The following is a 16,771-nucleotide window of genomic DNA, read 5'->3' on the forward strand; positions in this document are numbered from 1 at the left end:
TATTTTCAATTTAGATGGGTTGAAGAGCATTTGTAATGTATGAAATATGCAGTCATTTACTCTATGTGGTAATCTTGCTTTTGTTGACTAGAAGTCAGATTACAGTAAATACTAATATATATATATGTTAAACTTCATTGGCTAGTTAATGCTTGGTTAGGTGGTTGATTTACTAATTCATTCTTTCATGTATATGAAGCAAGTAAGTTCAAGATCTAACCTCAACACAATAAGGTAGGCAGCAATAAAACTATCAACTAGAAATTAGAAGCTATAGTGTTTTTACTAAGCTACATCTACTTACCCAATCTTTGTGGGATTTGGTGATATTGACAATGCAATCAGAATGAAGATGAATAAAAAGAAAACAAAGATAGGGAAGGAAGTTTATGACTTTGGGGCTGTAATTAGAAGGTAACTAATGTAATTAAAGGAGACAGGAAAAGATACTTAGTAACATCTAAAAGTGATGAGGAAACATGTAGAAAGGGTGTCATGACAGAGTCAAGAATAATACTTAGTGAGTTATATCAAGCTAGGAGATTACAAAACCCTCCTGAACTATCACTAAGTATGCTGCTTTTAATAACATACACTAACCAATACAACCAACTTCCAAATAGGATATGCTGAAGAATATTGAGCAAAACCCTCACCAGCTCAATCTTAAAAAATAAATGACTGACAAGTTCGAAATTTCATAAGACAATTGGCTCAGCAAGGACTAAGACTGTAAATCAGTGACCTTTGTATGCACTAGTGTCTAAAGGAGTATTCCTACACACAGTTGTTCACAGCTCATGTTTGCTGAGAAATCTGTATCTGAAGATTTAAGCTATGTTTTTGTTCTGGACAATTAAACTAATTTGAGTGTGAATTTCTAATATCATATTTGTTGTGATGAATAAGGTAAACATGAGAATGTCAAAACATTCTCTCCAAGACACCACGAGGACCTCCAGGCAAACCCAGCCAGAACGACTGCCCACTGTCTGGATGAGAATTCAGGGTTTCAGGATGGGAAACTCTGGCCTACAGACGTCTTCCCTAAAGCCAGACAGGAGTGGGCTTAGACTACTTTTTGTAGACTGATAATTACTTTAAGAAGTCTGGGCCAGGTGCAGTGGCTCACGCCTGTAATCCCAGCATTTTGGGAGGCTGAGGCGCACGGATCATGAGGTCTGGAGTTCGAGACCAGTCTGCCCAACATGGTGAAACCCCGTTTCTACTAAAAATACAAAAATTAGCTAGGTGTGGTGGCGTGCACCTGTAATCCCAGCTACTCAGGAGGCTGAGGCAGGAGAATCACTAGAACCCGGGAAGTGGAGGTTGCAGTGAGCCAAAATTGCGCCACTGCACTCTAGCCTGGGTGACAGAGCAAGACTTCGTCTCCAAAAAAAAAAAAGAAAAAGAAAAGTCTGAAGCAGGCCTTAACTAATCACTGGCATTTGGAGAAGCCCGAAACCAGGCTATGGGTTAAATTTAGTGCATTCCAAGGTGAAGCCAACACACCAAGAGAGCACAGGAGAGGCAAGAGGACGGCATCCACATTTCCTCAGAATCAGGACTGCATGAGTAGGTGATAAAGCAATGAATCTGGCTGTTTTTTTTTAACATTAGGCTTAATCTAGTATTATCTATATACAGTAAAATTTACCCTTTTTAGAGTGTAGTTCAGTGACTTTGACAAATGCAGTCATGCTTCTACCACCACAATTAAGATGTAACACATTTCCATTACCTCCCAAAATTCCCTCATGATACTCTGTAGTTAATCCCTCTCCATACCCCTAGCCCCTGCAACCACTCATCTGTTTTCTATCCCTATAATTTTGATTTTTCCAGAATGTCATATAAATGGAATCTATACTATGTAGCCTTTCGAATGGTTTCTTTCACCAACCATCATGTAACTGACAATAAGGCCAGTGAGCCTGGGACACAACTGACGAACTGGAAAGTGGTAGGAATTGAAGTTGGAGAAGTGGAGGGGGCCAAATCATATAGGAGTTTGTGTGCCATGGCTAAATTTTTTGCATTTTATAGGAGGTGTGATGGGAAGCCATTGGAAGGTTTTGTGTAGTTGAGTAAGGTAATCAGATTAATTTTTCACACCTATAATCCCGGCACGTTGGGAGGCTGAGGTGGGAGGATTGCCTGAGCCCAGGAGGCTGAGGCTACAGTGAGTTGTGATTGTGCCACTGCACTCCAGCCTGGGTGACAGAGCAAAACTCTGTCTCAAAATAATATGTGAAAGAAAGAAGAGAGTGGAACAAAGGTAGAAAAAATGAGGCTAATTTAGAGGCTGCTGCAGTCATCTGGGTTAAAAATGATAGTGACTTAAACTAGAATGGTAAAATTGGAGGTGGTGAGAAGCAGTCAGGTCAGAGACATAATTTAGAGGAAGAGATGCTGGGACAAGGTGTAGCATGTGAGGGGGACTAGGGGTTCAAGGAAAGCTCCAAGGATGGTCTGAGCAACAAGGTAATGATGGTAACATTCACTGGGACAGAGGAAAGGACAGAAGAGGTAGGAGCAGGCATGGTAGGGAGGAGCAGGCATGGTAGGGGGATGCAGGGAACAAAGAGTTCCATAAATTTGGACATCATCAGCATATAGATGGTATTGAATCTTTCCCCTGATCATTTTGCATATCCATATCAACTTCTGATAGAGAAATTTCAATTAACAGTCTCTGTCCTGTTACCCTTTAATACAGCAAGTGAATGCACCAGGTAATGTATTCAATTTCCACTTCACTAAGTTTCTAGAGTCACATTTTTAAAAAATAAGAAGATAAGCTATAAAGGCTCAAGTCCAGAGAGCTCTTCCATATCTTGCCTTTGTTTTCCACACAGGTAAGAACAACCTGAGTTTCATAAGAAGGACCACTCCCAAATTTCACATATACTTTTTTTCTCAGAATACCAATTCTGTTTGGTCAACTGCATTGGGCCAAATAGATTACGAATATAAACTTTAAAAAAATGATTACAATTTTTCTTGCTTTAAAATGTTTCCCTGTTTACTAGCATTTACAAATTAATGGGTGAAAAAGCATTTAGTAGTCCAAGTTTTCCACCTTATGAGATCAAGTTGATGCTGCTATGGTGAAGGAGTACCTTTTGCTTAGACAGACCCTTAGGTTGGGGAGAAGGTAATGACAACATAATGTAGAAAAGCCAGAGGGTGTGAAGTGGGGATTTACTTTGTGTCTCCCTTCCCCAGGGAGCCCAATTATCCAAGAACAAGACAGGAGCAGTGATCACACCACCCACTTTGCACCTCCTAGGCCACTGCAATAGTGTTTGATGTACCGGATGATTATTCCTGTCCATCATTTATTCCAGTCATTTATTCATCTACCAATTTGACCATCATCAACACATTTCCTGAAAGTTTCTATCTTAAAATTTCATGCAAATTTGTCATCTATAAAATTGTATTTGCTTTAATATAAAAATGTCTTAATTTATCACTGAGTGCAGTTGACATTCAGTTAGATATAGTGAGACCACTATGTACAGTCATGCAGGTGTACACTGCACACCTCAATGGGGTGCCTTCACACTGCAGTTATTGTGGATTTATTACAAAAATTTTCTGTCAGATGGCAGTAAAATGCCTTGAGGAAGAGGCACTTTTTTTTTCTAATTTGTAAAGCTGTCATATGGGTGAACTCAAACTGAACTTTGAGTACCTTAGCATAAGAACTTGGCATAAGCCCGAACTAGCCTCATTATCTTATATATGAAGAAGCCAAGTCCCAAGAGGTGAAGAAACAAGGTCCCAAAGCTAGTTTAAAGCAAAATTGCATTTGATCCCAGTCTGCACTCTCACTCCAGCGTTACAGCAACATGCCACCTCTGTGAACAGTGGGTTGCTCTTTTCAGAGGTGTGGGTTACTGATGTGCTCTTTCATTTCTTTGCTCAGCCTTAGAAGAGACCTTTCCAAGATAGGTATCCCATGCTCCTTTTGACATTTGCCTCTACCATGAGTGGATACATAGATAGATATAAAGTTAGCTACACTGTACATGCCCAGTATTCAAAAAGGTGAAGTTGCTAGACTGTAAGCTCCATGACAGCAAGAACCATGTCTGACATTCTCCTCATGTATCCTTAGCACCTAGCACACAGTCAATTTATACTTTATACAAGGAAATGTAATACTCTTCTGTAAGCTAATTTAGGCCATGCCCCTCAGGTTCCTACTGCACTCTCTTCTACAGCTAGGGCATATGTCAACGTAAAACCCTGAGAAGCACTGGAGTGGTCTCTAAGCTGCTTTCCATATTAATATGCTACAACTGTTTATTTTTGGTTGGGCTCATTCAACCTGGATCAGGAAGATCAGTTATAGAATCATAACAGCACTGGAGTGGATCTTGTAAGTCATATAACCCAACGCCTTCATTTAACATAACCAGGAAACAGAGTTGCAAGGAAGTAACAGAATCCGTCCAGGTAGCTGCAGCAAACCTATACTATGGTTCATTCCTAAAACTCAGATTTTCTGACTACCAATTACATGATCTTCCCTAAATATCACAATACTTCCCCACCAATGAATGAATAATGATTGGAAACAAACAATGTCAGAGACATCGTGAACTAGAAAGGTATGTCCTTAAGAATGTTTTCCAAAGTCTTGTTTGAGTTGGGCAATGACAAATCATGAGTTTGAGAAGATAGACTATTTATTCTTTCCAAGCAAGAGGTACTAGTGAGATAGAAGAAAAGAAGATTAGTTAGGTAAGACTATTAGAAGTCCTCAAATTTACTGAAAAACGGATATAAAGCTGGATTATAGTTGTTCTGTACATGAATGGTTAATTTAGAAAGCATAACTGGTTAGTCATACAGAAAACATGTATGTCTATTTACTCTGACTCCAAGCCAGAAATTCTGTGATTTAGGACATTAAAGTGATTATTTTAATGAAAAATATGTATTCTCTTGTAAACAGGATGTATTCTCAAGCTGCTATCTAAACAATAAAAGGAATTTATTAAGAAACAATACACTTTTCAGATTTTTAGCTTTATTTCAGAAATAAACCTTTAAAAGTAAAAACAATACTGGAACTTTATTTTAATAATATCCCAAGTTATGGGACTAAGTTGATGGTTCTGAAAGTTTACACAGTTGTTCTGTATACAGTCACGTGCTGCATGATGACGTTTTGGTCAATAACAGACCACAAATATAACGGTGCTCCCAGAAGGTTACAACACTATGTTTTTACTGTACATTTTCTACGTTTAAATATACAGATACCATTGCATTACAATTGCCTATGGTATTCAGCAAAGTAACATGTTGTACACGTTTGTAGCCTGGGAGCAGGAGGCTTTACCATATAGCCTAGGTGTGTGGTAGGCTCTAGTATTTAGGTTTGCGTAAGTACATTCTGTGATGCTTGCACAGCAACAAAATCACCTGATGATGCATTTCTCACAACATATCCTTGTCATTAAGTGATGCATCACTGTACATTCTATAATACAAAACTCTTTTTAACAGAACCAAATGAGTATATTACAGCGAGACTCCAGTGTTATCTGTATTGTTTTGTTGACCCTTCCTCTCATATATAACTATTAAAGATAAAAATAACCTGTGGGACAACTATTTCTTTCTTATAAAATAATTCTATATTTAAAATAATAACGAACTACAAACAAGAAGTTTAAAATAATTTAAACCTACTATGATATCAATTTCCCAACACAAACAATTTTGATTTTTCAAGTCTAGTAGATGGTGCTAGCGGATAATGTACTAAGGAAAGCAAAGCTGCATGTGCGCACATAGCTTCCATTTTGATGGCCTTCCATTTCCGAGCTGGGCCATAACACAGCAAAATGGCAGTGGCATATTATACCTGATCATGGCTGGCTTCAATGGAGCTTCCAATAGCATGGAAAGTCATCTGCACAGGGGCTAATGTCAGACAGGTCACACACTCTTTGCCACTTTGTCTATCACAGTAGTGAACCTATAACAGAACACACGCAATCCACTGAACACCATTTTCAGAGGGGACAAGATATAATAGGTCCTTTTTCAAAGGGTCTAGATTTCAGGAAAATTCAAATAATTTACACAGAACACACTTTAAATATTTAAAACCTTATTGAACCCCTTCAATATCTAGGACTTGAATTGAATCTATTAATTCCATCTTAAGTCTTTTTGAGGATTTAAGGGAGTTTAGGAAATGCTATGCAAATTGCTTTTACATTATAGCTAGTAGAAAAATTCACAACTAAATACTATAACTATCTTTCAAGTCCAGCTTTTTATAATACATGATCCATAAAGGGCTCAAGCATAAGCGTAAGTCAAAGTTCATCTGATTCTAATGTTACTTTGTCAACCTGAATTTTCTCTCTCTTTTGACTCCATGTGTATGTGACTGCCACATAATTGGTACTGACACTCTTCTATTTCTACAGTATAGTCCCTACAAAACCACTGTTGAATATATATCACTATATCATGTTCTGTTTGAAATTGTGACATTATAATCAAATTGAATTACATTGAAATGATTTGTAATGTGCAGACCAAAATAAAGTGGTCACAATATTATCTTTCATTTAGTTAAATACAACTAACCATTATTAAAGCCACATGTAAGACACTCCACATCAGAGGTAGGGTACATGGGGAAGGGGGAAGAGTTTGAGTCCATCTTCCTATTAAGAAAATTTCCATCCTTCCATTTACCCACCGTCAAAAACTTCCAGGTTTTTAAAATTCTAAGCTAATAAAGTAAAAAGGGCATCACTTTTGTAATAAAATTAATGAAAATATGCCTATAGAATAAAATAGGGTTCCTATTAGAGAGAAAATTGGTTTTATTAGCTATAACTTGCTCAATTTGTTAAATGTGTACAGATTTAGGATAAAGGCTTAAGTGAAAATCTTGAATTTGTGAGGAAGAAAATTAAAACACATACCTGAGTTAGTTCCTTGTCTTGGTTTTTATTCTATACCTGAGTTACTTCCTTGTCTTGGGTTTTATTCTAATTGCTGCATAATGTCCATATATTTTATTGCAGAATATGGCCTACATTTATTTTATCATGTATAATATGTATCTGACTGAAAATTACAATATGAGCCCTAGTCTAATGGCTTAATAATTCAAGTTTTTTAAACCAGTAGGGTTGTTAAGAATGGCCATCATTTTCCCTGGAGGTAGGGAAACTTCCTCCTGGGAATCTATAAAAGTAGTTTAGAGCTCAAATCAAGTCAACATAAAAGGCTTATTCCCAAAGTACTATAAAGATTTTGTTATAAAAAATATTTTTACCAAGTTAACCTTGGGGAAAAAGGTTTGACAACAGTTCTAATTCACCATCCTACACTTCCTGAGCAAATTAAAAGCTCAGTCAATGTATACGAGTTCAAGAATGTGGAAGTGTTGTTTACTACGCAGCAAGTAGGTATAAGGGGAAAAATGAAACTTATCACATAACAGGTTTATGTAAAAGCTAATAAATGCTGACACCAAAATAATAGCAACAGTTCACAACCATTTATGGCATGGTTAAACTATTATGCCTGATATAGTGCTATTATAAAACATGCTCTTTTAAAATTTAATAAAATATAATTACCCTTTCGACACCAACTGAAAGTCTGTATGAAAGACATGGCAATCTCCTAAATATACAGTGACAGTAAACACTTCTATGTCAGCTGACTTAATGTAGCTCTATTCTTTCTCCTAGAGAAATGAAAACTAGAAAGGACAAAAATAGGACAATTGCAGTCAAAAAAATAAACTTTAAACTTCGTTTCCATCAGTGACTCAGATACCATTAATGAGAGATATAACTTTTCTCTCAACTGTATACAATTCACTGTGAAGCCTGCAAGTACTAATAAAACATTGTGTCCTACAGACATTCAATATTAGTGTGTTTACATATATAACTCATATATGAAAGATAAATGTAAAGGTGCAAGTTAGCACACAGCTCCAAAGATGTCACAGCACCCAATGATGTGACAGAGACTGCTAGTTGTCCTCCAAGATTCTTCCACAGTAATTCTTAGCCAGGCACTTGGAAGCTCAGAACAAAGACCATATTTCCCAGGCCCCCTTGCAACTGGCCATATGACTAAGTAGACTGTAAAAGAAAGAATTATGTGGCAGCTTCCTGAAAACTTTTAAAAGAGATTTCAAGTGCGTGCCTTTTGCTCTTTTTTACCCATTTTGCCAATCTGCTCTTTGGAGTATAGATATTATCATCTTGACCATGAGGACAAAGGCCAAAACCTAGATGAGAGTAGCGAGTTGGAAGGGACCTGGGTCCATGAGGACTTCATGGAACAGAACCATCATGCCAGCTGTAGCCTGCAAGCTTATGGACCTTTAAGTGACAAAAAAATAATCTCTATATTGTTTAAGCCACTGGGCTTTTTATCACTCACAAAAGAACCTAATCTCAGTGAGACTTTCTCCTATTGGCCTAGAATTGACACCAAGACTCATGGCCAAAACCAAAGGAAGCTCTAGAGAGCTGCCAACATTTAGGGCTAGGCTTTCTCCTGAACCCCCTTGTAAAAGTCAGTACAACTGGCCCAATCGCAAAGAACACACAAAGGAACAAAGGATGGGGTGGTGGTGCATCAGGAGGGAATCATCTGGATTGTCAGCCTGATGAGAAATGCAGTATTTCCAGCTAGTGGGTAGCTCTAAGAGAATAGCTGATAGAGAGTGGGAATACCTGCATGAATGGGAGGCTGACATTTCACTGCCTGGTGGGAGGCTTGCTGAGAACTGAAACTGTAGGCCCTTTTTGAATAGAGATTTTGACCGAGTTTGCTGTATGTCCCTGGCAGTTTAGAAGCATATGAAAATACAGAAATTGGGCTTGGAGGTATCTGAGAACTTATTGAAGGAGTCCTAGGTAGGTAGTGTACCTGAAAAAACAAAAAGATAGAGGAAGATATGATCACTTCCTAACTCCATGGCCCTTGAAGAGCATGAGAGAATCCCAGCAGAAGCCAAGGGGCTACTCAGGCCAGCCAAAGTAACACTCACCAACAGAGGAGGTCAGAGCACAAACCACTGGTAAAGCCCAAAGAAAACGTGGCTGTCCCTCAGGGCCAGAGGGGGCCACTGACTCAAGACACATGGACATGGTGTACATGGAAAAGCACAATGGAGGCCAGCAGGAGTGGAGGAAACCAGGACGAGTAGCAGCTTCCTCTACCCTAGTCACCCTCTAACCCTCCAGAGCAGCAAAGCCATGAAATAGACGTAAAGTGTGCAGGAAGGTGTCTCAGAGCCAGGTTAAGCTCCGACCCCACCAACCACAAATACATATGCTTGGGTGAGATGAGGAGTGAAAGAGATCAATGCACACTCTCCCTCCTCTAACTCTCTGGAGCCAAAATGAATGGCTTGCAATGGAAGGATATGAACTTGGGAGTTTTACACTGACGCGTTAGATTTTTAAAAACTAAAAGCTAGCCAGAAAACTATGGAATTTGCCAAAGATATCACAAAGGAACATGAATGGGAGATGTGGCAAGGCACGGAGGAAGGGGGTGACTGGAGAAATATAAAATCATTCTGTGTTATATCCCCACTGCATTGAGACTGCTCAGTAAACCAGATAAAAATATGTGGGAAAAAACATGAAACTCTTGCTTGAGGACCCAATTTCAAATTAAACGTAATAATATGCTGATAAAAGACCTTAAGAAAAAGTCACATTTTACATACTCAACCAATGACTCATAAAGACAAGTTAAATATGGCTTTCTTCAGGTACATATTTTCTTCCTGGAAATAAAAATATCAGTGCTCATGAAACTGTGAATTAAAAAAATATGTAAATGACATTTTGAAATTCACTCTTCTAAGTCTAAAAATGCTTCTTATGATTCAAAGCATTTGCAGGAACCAGGAATCTTAGAACACGATATTAAAATAATTAGGGCAACAAAATTCCATTCATTGTGTCTGTAACACACAAATCTTCAGAACTGACTGGGTAAACTCTTTCTGCTAGAACAAAGCAGTGCGTTTCTACAAACGTGGCCCAAAAAATTCCAATACACAATGTCATAGGACCTTGATTTTGATGAAAGAAAAATGAATAAAGATAATTACAGAAAATTACAAAAGATTCATCACCCTATGTTTTGAAAACCAACAATAAAATCCTAAGGACCCTGCAACCAACTTAACAGACCCCCTCTGAGTCAAGGGGACCTCAGAGAAACCTGAAAAACTGAATTCCCAGCCATGACAGAAAGGGAGGTTGGATATGCGCAGTCATTGTAGGCATAACTAACCAACGTTAACATTGAAATAGAGGTCATAAGACTGATGAAACATGTTATTTGTGGCAATAAGATTCTAAGTTCCAACCTGACTCTAAGTTTCAACCATAGCATCAACATGACAGATGGCAGTCCCTGAAGGAAATTAAAATATTTTACCCTAATATATATTTATATGACATACCTTGAAATGGCCCTGCAAAGCAGTCTCTTGTGCGGGGAACGTGCACCTCTACAGAAACTCCATTAATGTGGCCAAGCCTCCCCTTTTTAGGCCTTTCCTGGGTCTAAGAGATTAAATGAGAGTCTGGGCTGAGCACGGTGGCTCACACCTGTAATCCCAGTGCTTTTGGAGGCCAACAGGGGAGGATCCCTTGAGCCTAGGAGTTTGAGACCAACCTGGGCAACACAGGGAGACCCCATCTCTACAAAAAAAATTAGCCGGGTGTGGTGTGCCCAGAAGTTTGAGGCTGCAGTGAGCCATAACTGCGCCACTGTACTCCAGCCTCGGTGACAGAGTGAGACCCTGTCTCAAAAATATAAAAAATTTTAAAAATGAGAGTCTGGCAACTTTAAGGTCTGAAAAGAGACATTTACCATCTATTCTTTCTAAAGGCTGTCACCTATGAGGCTTCATCTATATAACAAGAACCTTGACCTCCACAACCACTCCCTTTATCTTAAGCATTTATTTCTAAACTGACTTCAAGTCTTTAGACAAAGCTTAACACTTTCAACCAATTGCCAATCAGAAAATCTTTGAATCTACCTACAACCTGTAAGCCACGCACCTCCTCCACTCCCCACCCAGCCCCTTCCACAGCTTCAAGATACTCTGCCTCCTTAGGTTGAACCAATATGCACCTTCCATGTATTGATTTGATTTTACCTACAATTCCTGTCTCCCTAAAATGTAACTCCAATGCCCAGGGCACACTTTCTCAGGACCTCTTGAGACTGTTCCTTAGGCTATGGTCACTCATTGGCTTAGAATAAACTTCTTTAAAAATACTTCAGAGTTTGGTTTATCAACAGTTTAAGATTTATTATTTGTAAATTACATCATTTTGCTGCCTTTGGTACTCTAAAATGTGAGCAACCAATCTTGATTTTTATAATGTTATAGAGCTTCTTCTGGATTTTTAACACCATCAACTACTATAAATTGATATTTTGTTTCTTTCTCATGAATTTACAGAAACTATTCCACAGAAAGGTGAGTTATAAATTTCAATACATCAATTAAATAAGACGGCTTTCTTTGAAATTTGCAAATCTATAATTTTTAAGATAAGTTTCCCAGTTTGATTTGTAATCTCATAAACCCAGATGAGATGCTATACTTAAGATGGTATACTAAGTTTCCTAGTTTGAGACGTACTCTTCTAAACCCAGATGAGATACTATACTTTTGCATTCTGATATTGACTTTGCCAGTCTAAAGACTTCCTTTTTCCTGAAGAGAAAATCAGGAAGTGTTCATAGAATCACTTCAAATATTCATAGAATTTAAGAAATAGACAAGGCACTGTGGTTCACACCCGTAATCCCAGCACTTTACAAGGCCAAGGTGCGAGAACTGCTTGAGGCCAGGAGTTTGAGACCAGCATGGGCAACAGAGAGTGATGAGACCCTGTTTCTGTTTGAATGAATGAATGAACGTCTTAAACTACATAAAACGCTAGGTGTGTGAATTTTTTTCATGCTGTTTTGAAAATATGAGGGGCCATCCAAATAAAAATTTAAATTTCCTACCCCCAGCTCCAAAAATAAGTTGAGTCAAACTACTTCCTGCAGAGCTAAAAGTCCTTGATGTTCCATGACTACTAATTTTACTAATCTCAGCAGGGAACTGGGTGAACTGCTTGTCTGTCAGATGTTTTTAATGGCTACCCCCTATGGAACAAAAATGAGGGTATAAAAAAGACCTATGTTTAAAGAAAGTTGCTTGTTAGATCATTAAGGTATGTGATACATAGCACAATTACTGTGTTAAGAAAACATATTTGATTAGTACACCTCAGATTCATTAACTGTGGAGCTGACTTCACAGCAGTAGGTAGCAATTCCACTGTAGCTACTGCACAGGAGCCTTGCACAGAAGAGTACAGGCAGCAAGGAGCTGAAGAGTGACAGTTGAACACCAAATCTTAGGAGATTCAAAACATGCTTGATTCTTGTGGTGTCTGCACCTCAGTTGTACAAAGTTGTACAAATAAAGACCTAAATCTTTATTAAGACAAAATAGCATGTTCTTGGCAAGGCACAAAGCAGCTTTCTTTCATAAATATTGACCTAAATAAGTAGATTAAGTTGGTTTCATAACTTTCTTAACTACTACTTTTTTCGATCACTTGATGACATGTAAATTATTGTATTTATTTGAGTTAACTACAGTCAACAGTACAAATCTACATGTTAGTTCTATTTATAACTAACGAATTAATGTATAAATAAACAAAATTAATTTATGCATGAAAAGTATACAGAACTGTAGCTAGCTCATGATTAGTATTAATAATAAATATCAGATAGTCTTACTATAACACATCCACTCATCATGTAATAAAATAAATGACAAGATACATAATTATTGAGACTAATATTAATGAGAATAATATCTGTTACTGTCTCTTCAGTTTTTTTCCCAATCCTTTCCATAACCAACAAACACCATATCCACTCCTTTGTAACAAAAATATGAACATACATTTAACACGCTTGGTCATGTACCAGTGTTTTAGTTGATGCATAATCTGTTTCACTCTAAATGCAATATGCTTGTTACATTAATGCCTCTAAAGGGACATGGATAAATTAATGAATGAAATTATATTACACAGACTGAGACACAACTTGGAATTATCTTTTCTCTCTTTTAAAAATCCTATGTTTTAGATACGCTTTGAAAATTACATGCTTATACATGCTTATATTTGATAATCAAAATCTGGCAGTAATGTATAAAGATTTATTTTTTTGTGCAAGCCACGGATAAAAATTGTCTAACAAATGAAACAGATGTGTTGTCAGCATTGTTTAGGGGGATAATAACATTCTTACTGTAAGTGACAAGCATGTACAGTGACAAGCATGTACATGACAAAAATCCTAAACATTTGCTCTTTGCTTTTTTTTTTTTTTTTTGAGACGGAGTCTCACTCTGCCGCCCAGGCTGAAGTGCAGTCGCGTGATCTCGGCTCACTGCAAGCTCCACTTCCCGGGTTCAAGCCATTCTCCTGCCTCAGCCTCCCAAGTAGCTGGGACTACAGGCGCCCACCACCACGCCTGGCTAATTTTTTGTATTTTTAGTAGAGATGGGGTTTCACCGTTTTAGCCAGGATGGTCTCGCTCTCCTGACCTCATGATCCGCCCACCTCGGCCTCCCAAAGTGCTAGGATTACAGGCGTGAGCCACCGCCCCTGGCCTGCTCTTTGCTTTTTAGTTTCCGTTAACTATGCCAGTGAAGGTCTAGGGAGGCAGCTAATTAGGACATAAATTACACTTACACACACACAAACAATTATTTTAGTTTTACATTTCCATCGAAAGAAAACATTAAGTGATTCTTTAACAGTTTCATGTCTACCAGAAAAGGAACTTCCCTATTTTGCAGTACGCACCCATGTTTTGACATACCTATATACATCATTTACATATGTAAAAGAAGCCACATTAAATGGTAGAGGGCTTTGTAAAGAATTAACCTTTTAATAAGAAAAATTATTTTCAACATTAAAGGAAAATTATGGTTACATAGGCAGTCAGTATACCATCAAACTAATACAAACTCTTCTCTCTATGGGGCAAACTCTACTATTTCTAATGTATTACAATTCTATTGTATTGAATATCACTTCAAAAAATAGGTATCAAACACAGGACCTTACAAATCTTATTATATGCTGGCTTAATTCATAACGGCATTTAATTTTTTTTACAAAAATATTTTAACATGGTGCTTTCTACTCAGGAATTACAGATTTTCAAGATATATAATATATATTTGAATTTAAAATAGTTACATTTATGATGACAGACCATTTATGATTTCCACATCCAGACAAGATGAGATAGATTAACTTTTTCTTATTTTTCCTGCTTAACTACAAAAAGCTCTGGACGTTATATATAAAATAAGCATAATTCCAAAATGTGGAGAGAAGGAGGAAGACTGACTAGGGGTCAGTCTTTGGGACCCAAGGAATAATACAGTGGTGAATTCCTAAGTTTTCTTTTTGCTTTACATATCCTGGGCTGGGTACCAGAAAAGCCAGCAACTTGAGAATGCCAATGGGTATAGGTGGGAAAAAAAAGCCCTAAGAAAGTCTACTCTTTCTAACCAAAGGACCACAAAAATAATAATATAACAACATATAAATCTTTTAGGCAATAACTGCCCTACTCCATGGAAACACCATGGAAAAAATGGCAGATCCACCTCCATCCTCAACAGCAAAAGTCAATTTGGAAGCCTACACTTTCACCTCACCAGACTATAATGAGGTGACCCAATTTCCTTGCTAAAGTTGTGACAGAGAAGGCCAAATGGGGAGTTAGGATTTTCATCCCTGTTGGATCCCTGGACAGTCACCTGCATCTGGTGATGATGGGGCATCCTACTCCTCCTTGCCAGGGTGGTGCCAGTACAGGCATGGTGGAAGGTCAGGACTTTCACCACCACCCAGCTATAACAATATCCCTCCTCCCAAGAAGATGTCAACAGAGGCTAGGTGGAAAATGTGAACTTCCAGTAACAAGGCAGCACCCCTATTCCCTAACTGGTACAATGTCAGAGGAGGCTTACTGAAACAGAAATTTTAGGAACACAGTACTCAAAATGTCCAAAATTCAGTAGAAAATTACCCTTATACTAAGAACCAGAATAATCTCAACTTGAATGAGAAAAGGCAATCATCAGATGCCAACAAGATGTCACAGACGATAGACTTATCTGACAAGTATTTTAAAGTAGCCATCATAAAAATGTTTCAATAAGCAATTACATACATACTCTTGAAACAGATTTTAAAAAATAGTCTCATGAAAGAAATACAAGGTAACTCAGCAGATGGGCTTCATAGCAAAATGGAAAGAACAGAAGAAAGTATCACTGAACTTGAAGATAGAAAAATATAAGCTCCCCAATCTGAAAAACAGAGAAAAAACAGACTAAGAAAAAAACAAATAGTTCTTCAAGGGTCTGTGAGATCATAACATCTAATCTGATGACTTGTGTCATCAGAGTCCCAGAAGGAAAAGAGATGAGTGGGACTGAAAAAAATTCGAAATAATAATGGCTTAAAATTTACCCAGTTTTGGTAAAAGATAAACCTACACCTTTAAGAAGCTGGGTAAGCCCCAGCAAGATAAAAACAAACAAATCAACACACAATCAAGCTTCTGAAAATTAAAGGCTAAGAAAAATCTTGAAAGAAGTGAGAGAGAAACAACTCCTGACCTACAGAAGTAAAAGAATGACAGTAGTTTCTCAACAGAAACCACGGATGCCAGAAGGAAGAGGCATAACGTTTTCCAAGTACTGAAAGAACTGTCAGCCCAGATTTTTATATCCAGAAAAAATATCCTTGAGGAAGAAAGGAAAACCCCAAACATTCTCAAATACAAGGAAACAGTTTGTCACCAGCATACCTACCCTGAAACAATGGCTAAAATTAAGTTATTGAAACAGTAAGGAAATGATAAAAGCAGGAAGAACAAAAATGAAAAAGAGTATGAATATTGGTAAATACAACAGGTTTCTCTTCTCTTTTTGAAGTTTCTAAACTATATTTGACATTTGAAGTAAACACTATAGCACTTTCTAATGTGGTTCTAAAAGCACGTAGAGGAAATATGTTATAAAGAGTCACATAAAGAGCACTGAGACGGGCACAGTATCACTTCTGTGATAGTCTTACCAAAAATGCACAACCTCAATCTAACCATTTGAAAACACCAGGAAAACTCAAATTCAAGAACATTTTACAAAATAAGTAATTGATTTTCTTCAAAAGGGTTAAGATTGTGAAAGACTGAAGAACTGATACTTGATTGGAAGAGACTTGAGAGACTTGACAACTAAATGCAATGTGGATCCTAGACTGGATTCTGGACCAGAAAAAGGACATTAGTAGGAAAACTGGCAAAATTTGAATAAGATCTGTACATTAGTTAAGAGTATTATATCATTTTAAATTTCCTGGTAGTGATAATTATACTATGGTAATATAACCAGTAACAATAAAGTCAGTACTATTTTTTTTTACTTTTCTGAAAGTTTAAAATCCCTTTTTAAGGGCCATTTACAATACGAAATAAAATCATTAGTGCTATGAATTAAGGAGACTTGAAAGTAGCCAAGAGCCTATTAAGAATAGATAATAAACTTAAGTGTTTCTTTGCAGGCCAGAATTTTATATTTAAAGAGTCTTCAACCAATGAAAGAAGGGAATCT

At 37.4% G+C, this 16,771-nt stretch overlaps 1 protein-coding gene across 12 annotated transcripts in view; it reads right to left on the reverse strand.

The window, feature by feature from the left end:
- Positions 1 to 16,771, reverse strand: part of STAU2 (staufen double-stranded RNA binding protein 2) — a 337,228-nt gene that overhangs the window by 100,176 nt on the left and 220,281 nt on the right. For 8 of the 12 annotated variants that reach the window (XM_032759847.2, XM_058444329.1, XM_032759849.2 and 5 more), the window contains one exon: positions 5,888 to 6,001. The exons of 3 other annotated variants lie outside the window; for them this stretch is intronic. In XM_032759847.2, the coding sequence (XP_032615738.1) occupies positions 5,888 to 6,001 (114 nt within the window). Of the gene's footprint in view, positions 1 to 5,887; positions 6,002 to 8,529; positions 8,944 to 16,771 lie in introns of those variants that run through there. One more of the 12 variants, XM_032759851.2, reaches the window with a different exon arrangement.

Source organism: Hylobates moloch, unplaced genomic scaffold, assembly GCF_009828535.3.
Source record: "Hylobates moloch isolate HMO894 unplaced genomic scaffold, HMol_V3 SCAFFOLD_9, whole genome shotgun sequence".
Classification (NCBI taxonomy): domain Eukaryota; kingdom Metazoa; phylum Chordata; class Mammalia; order Primates; family Hylobatidae; genus Hylobates; species Hylobates moloch.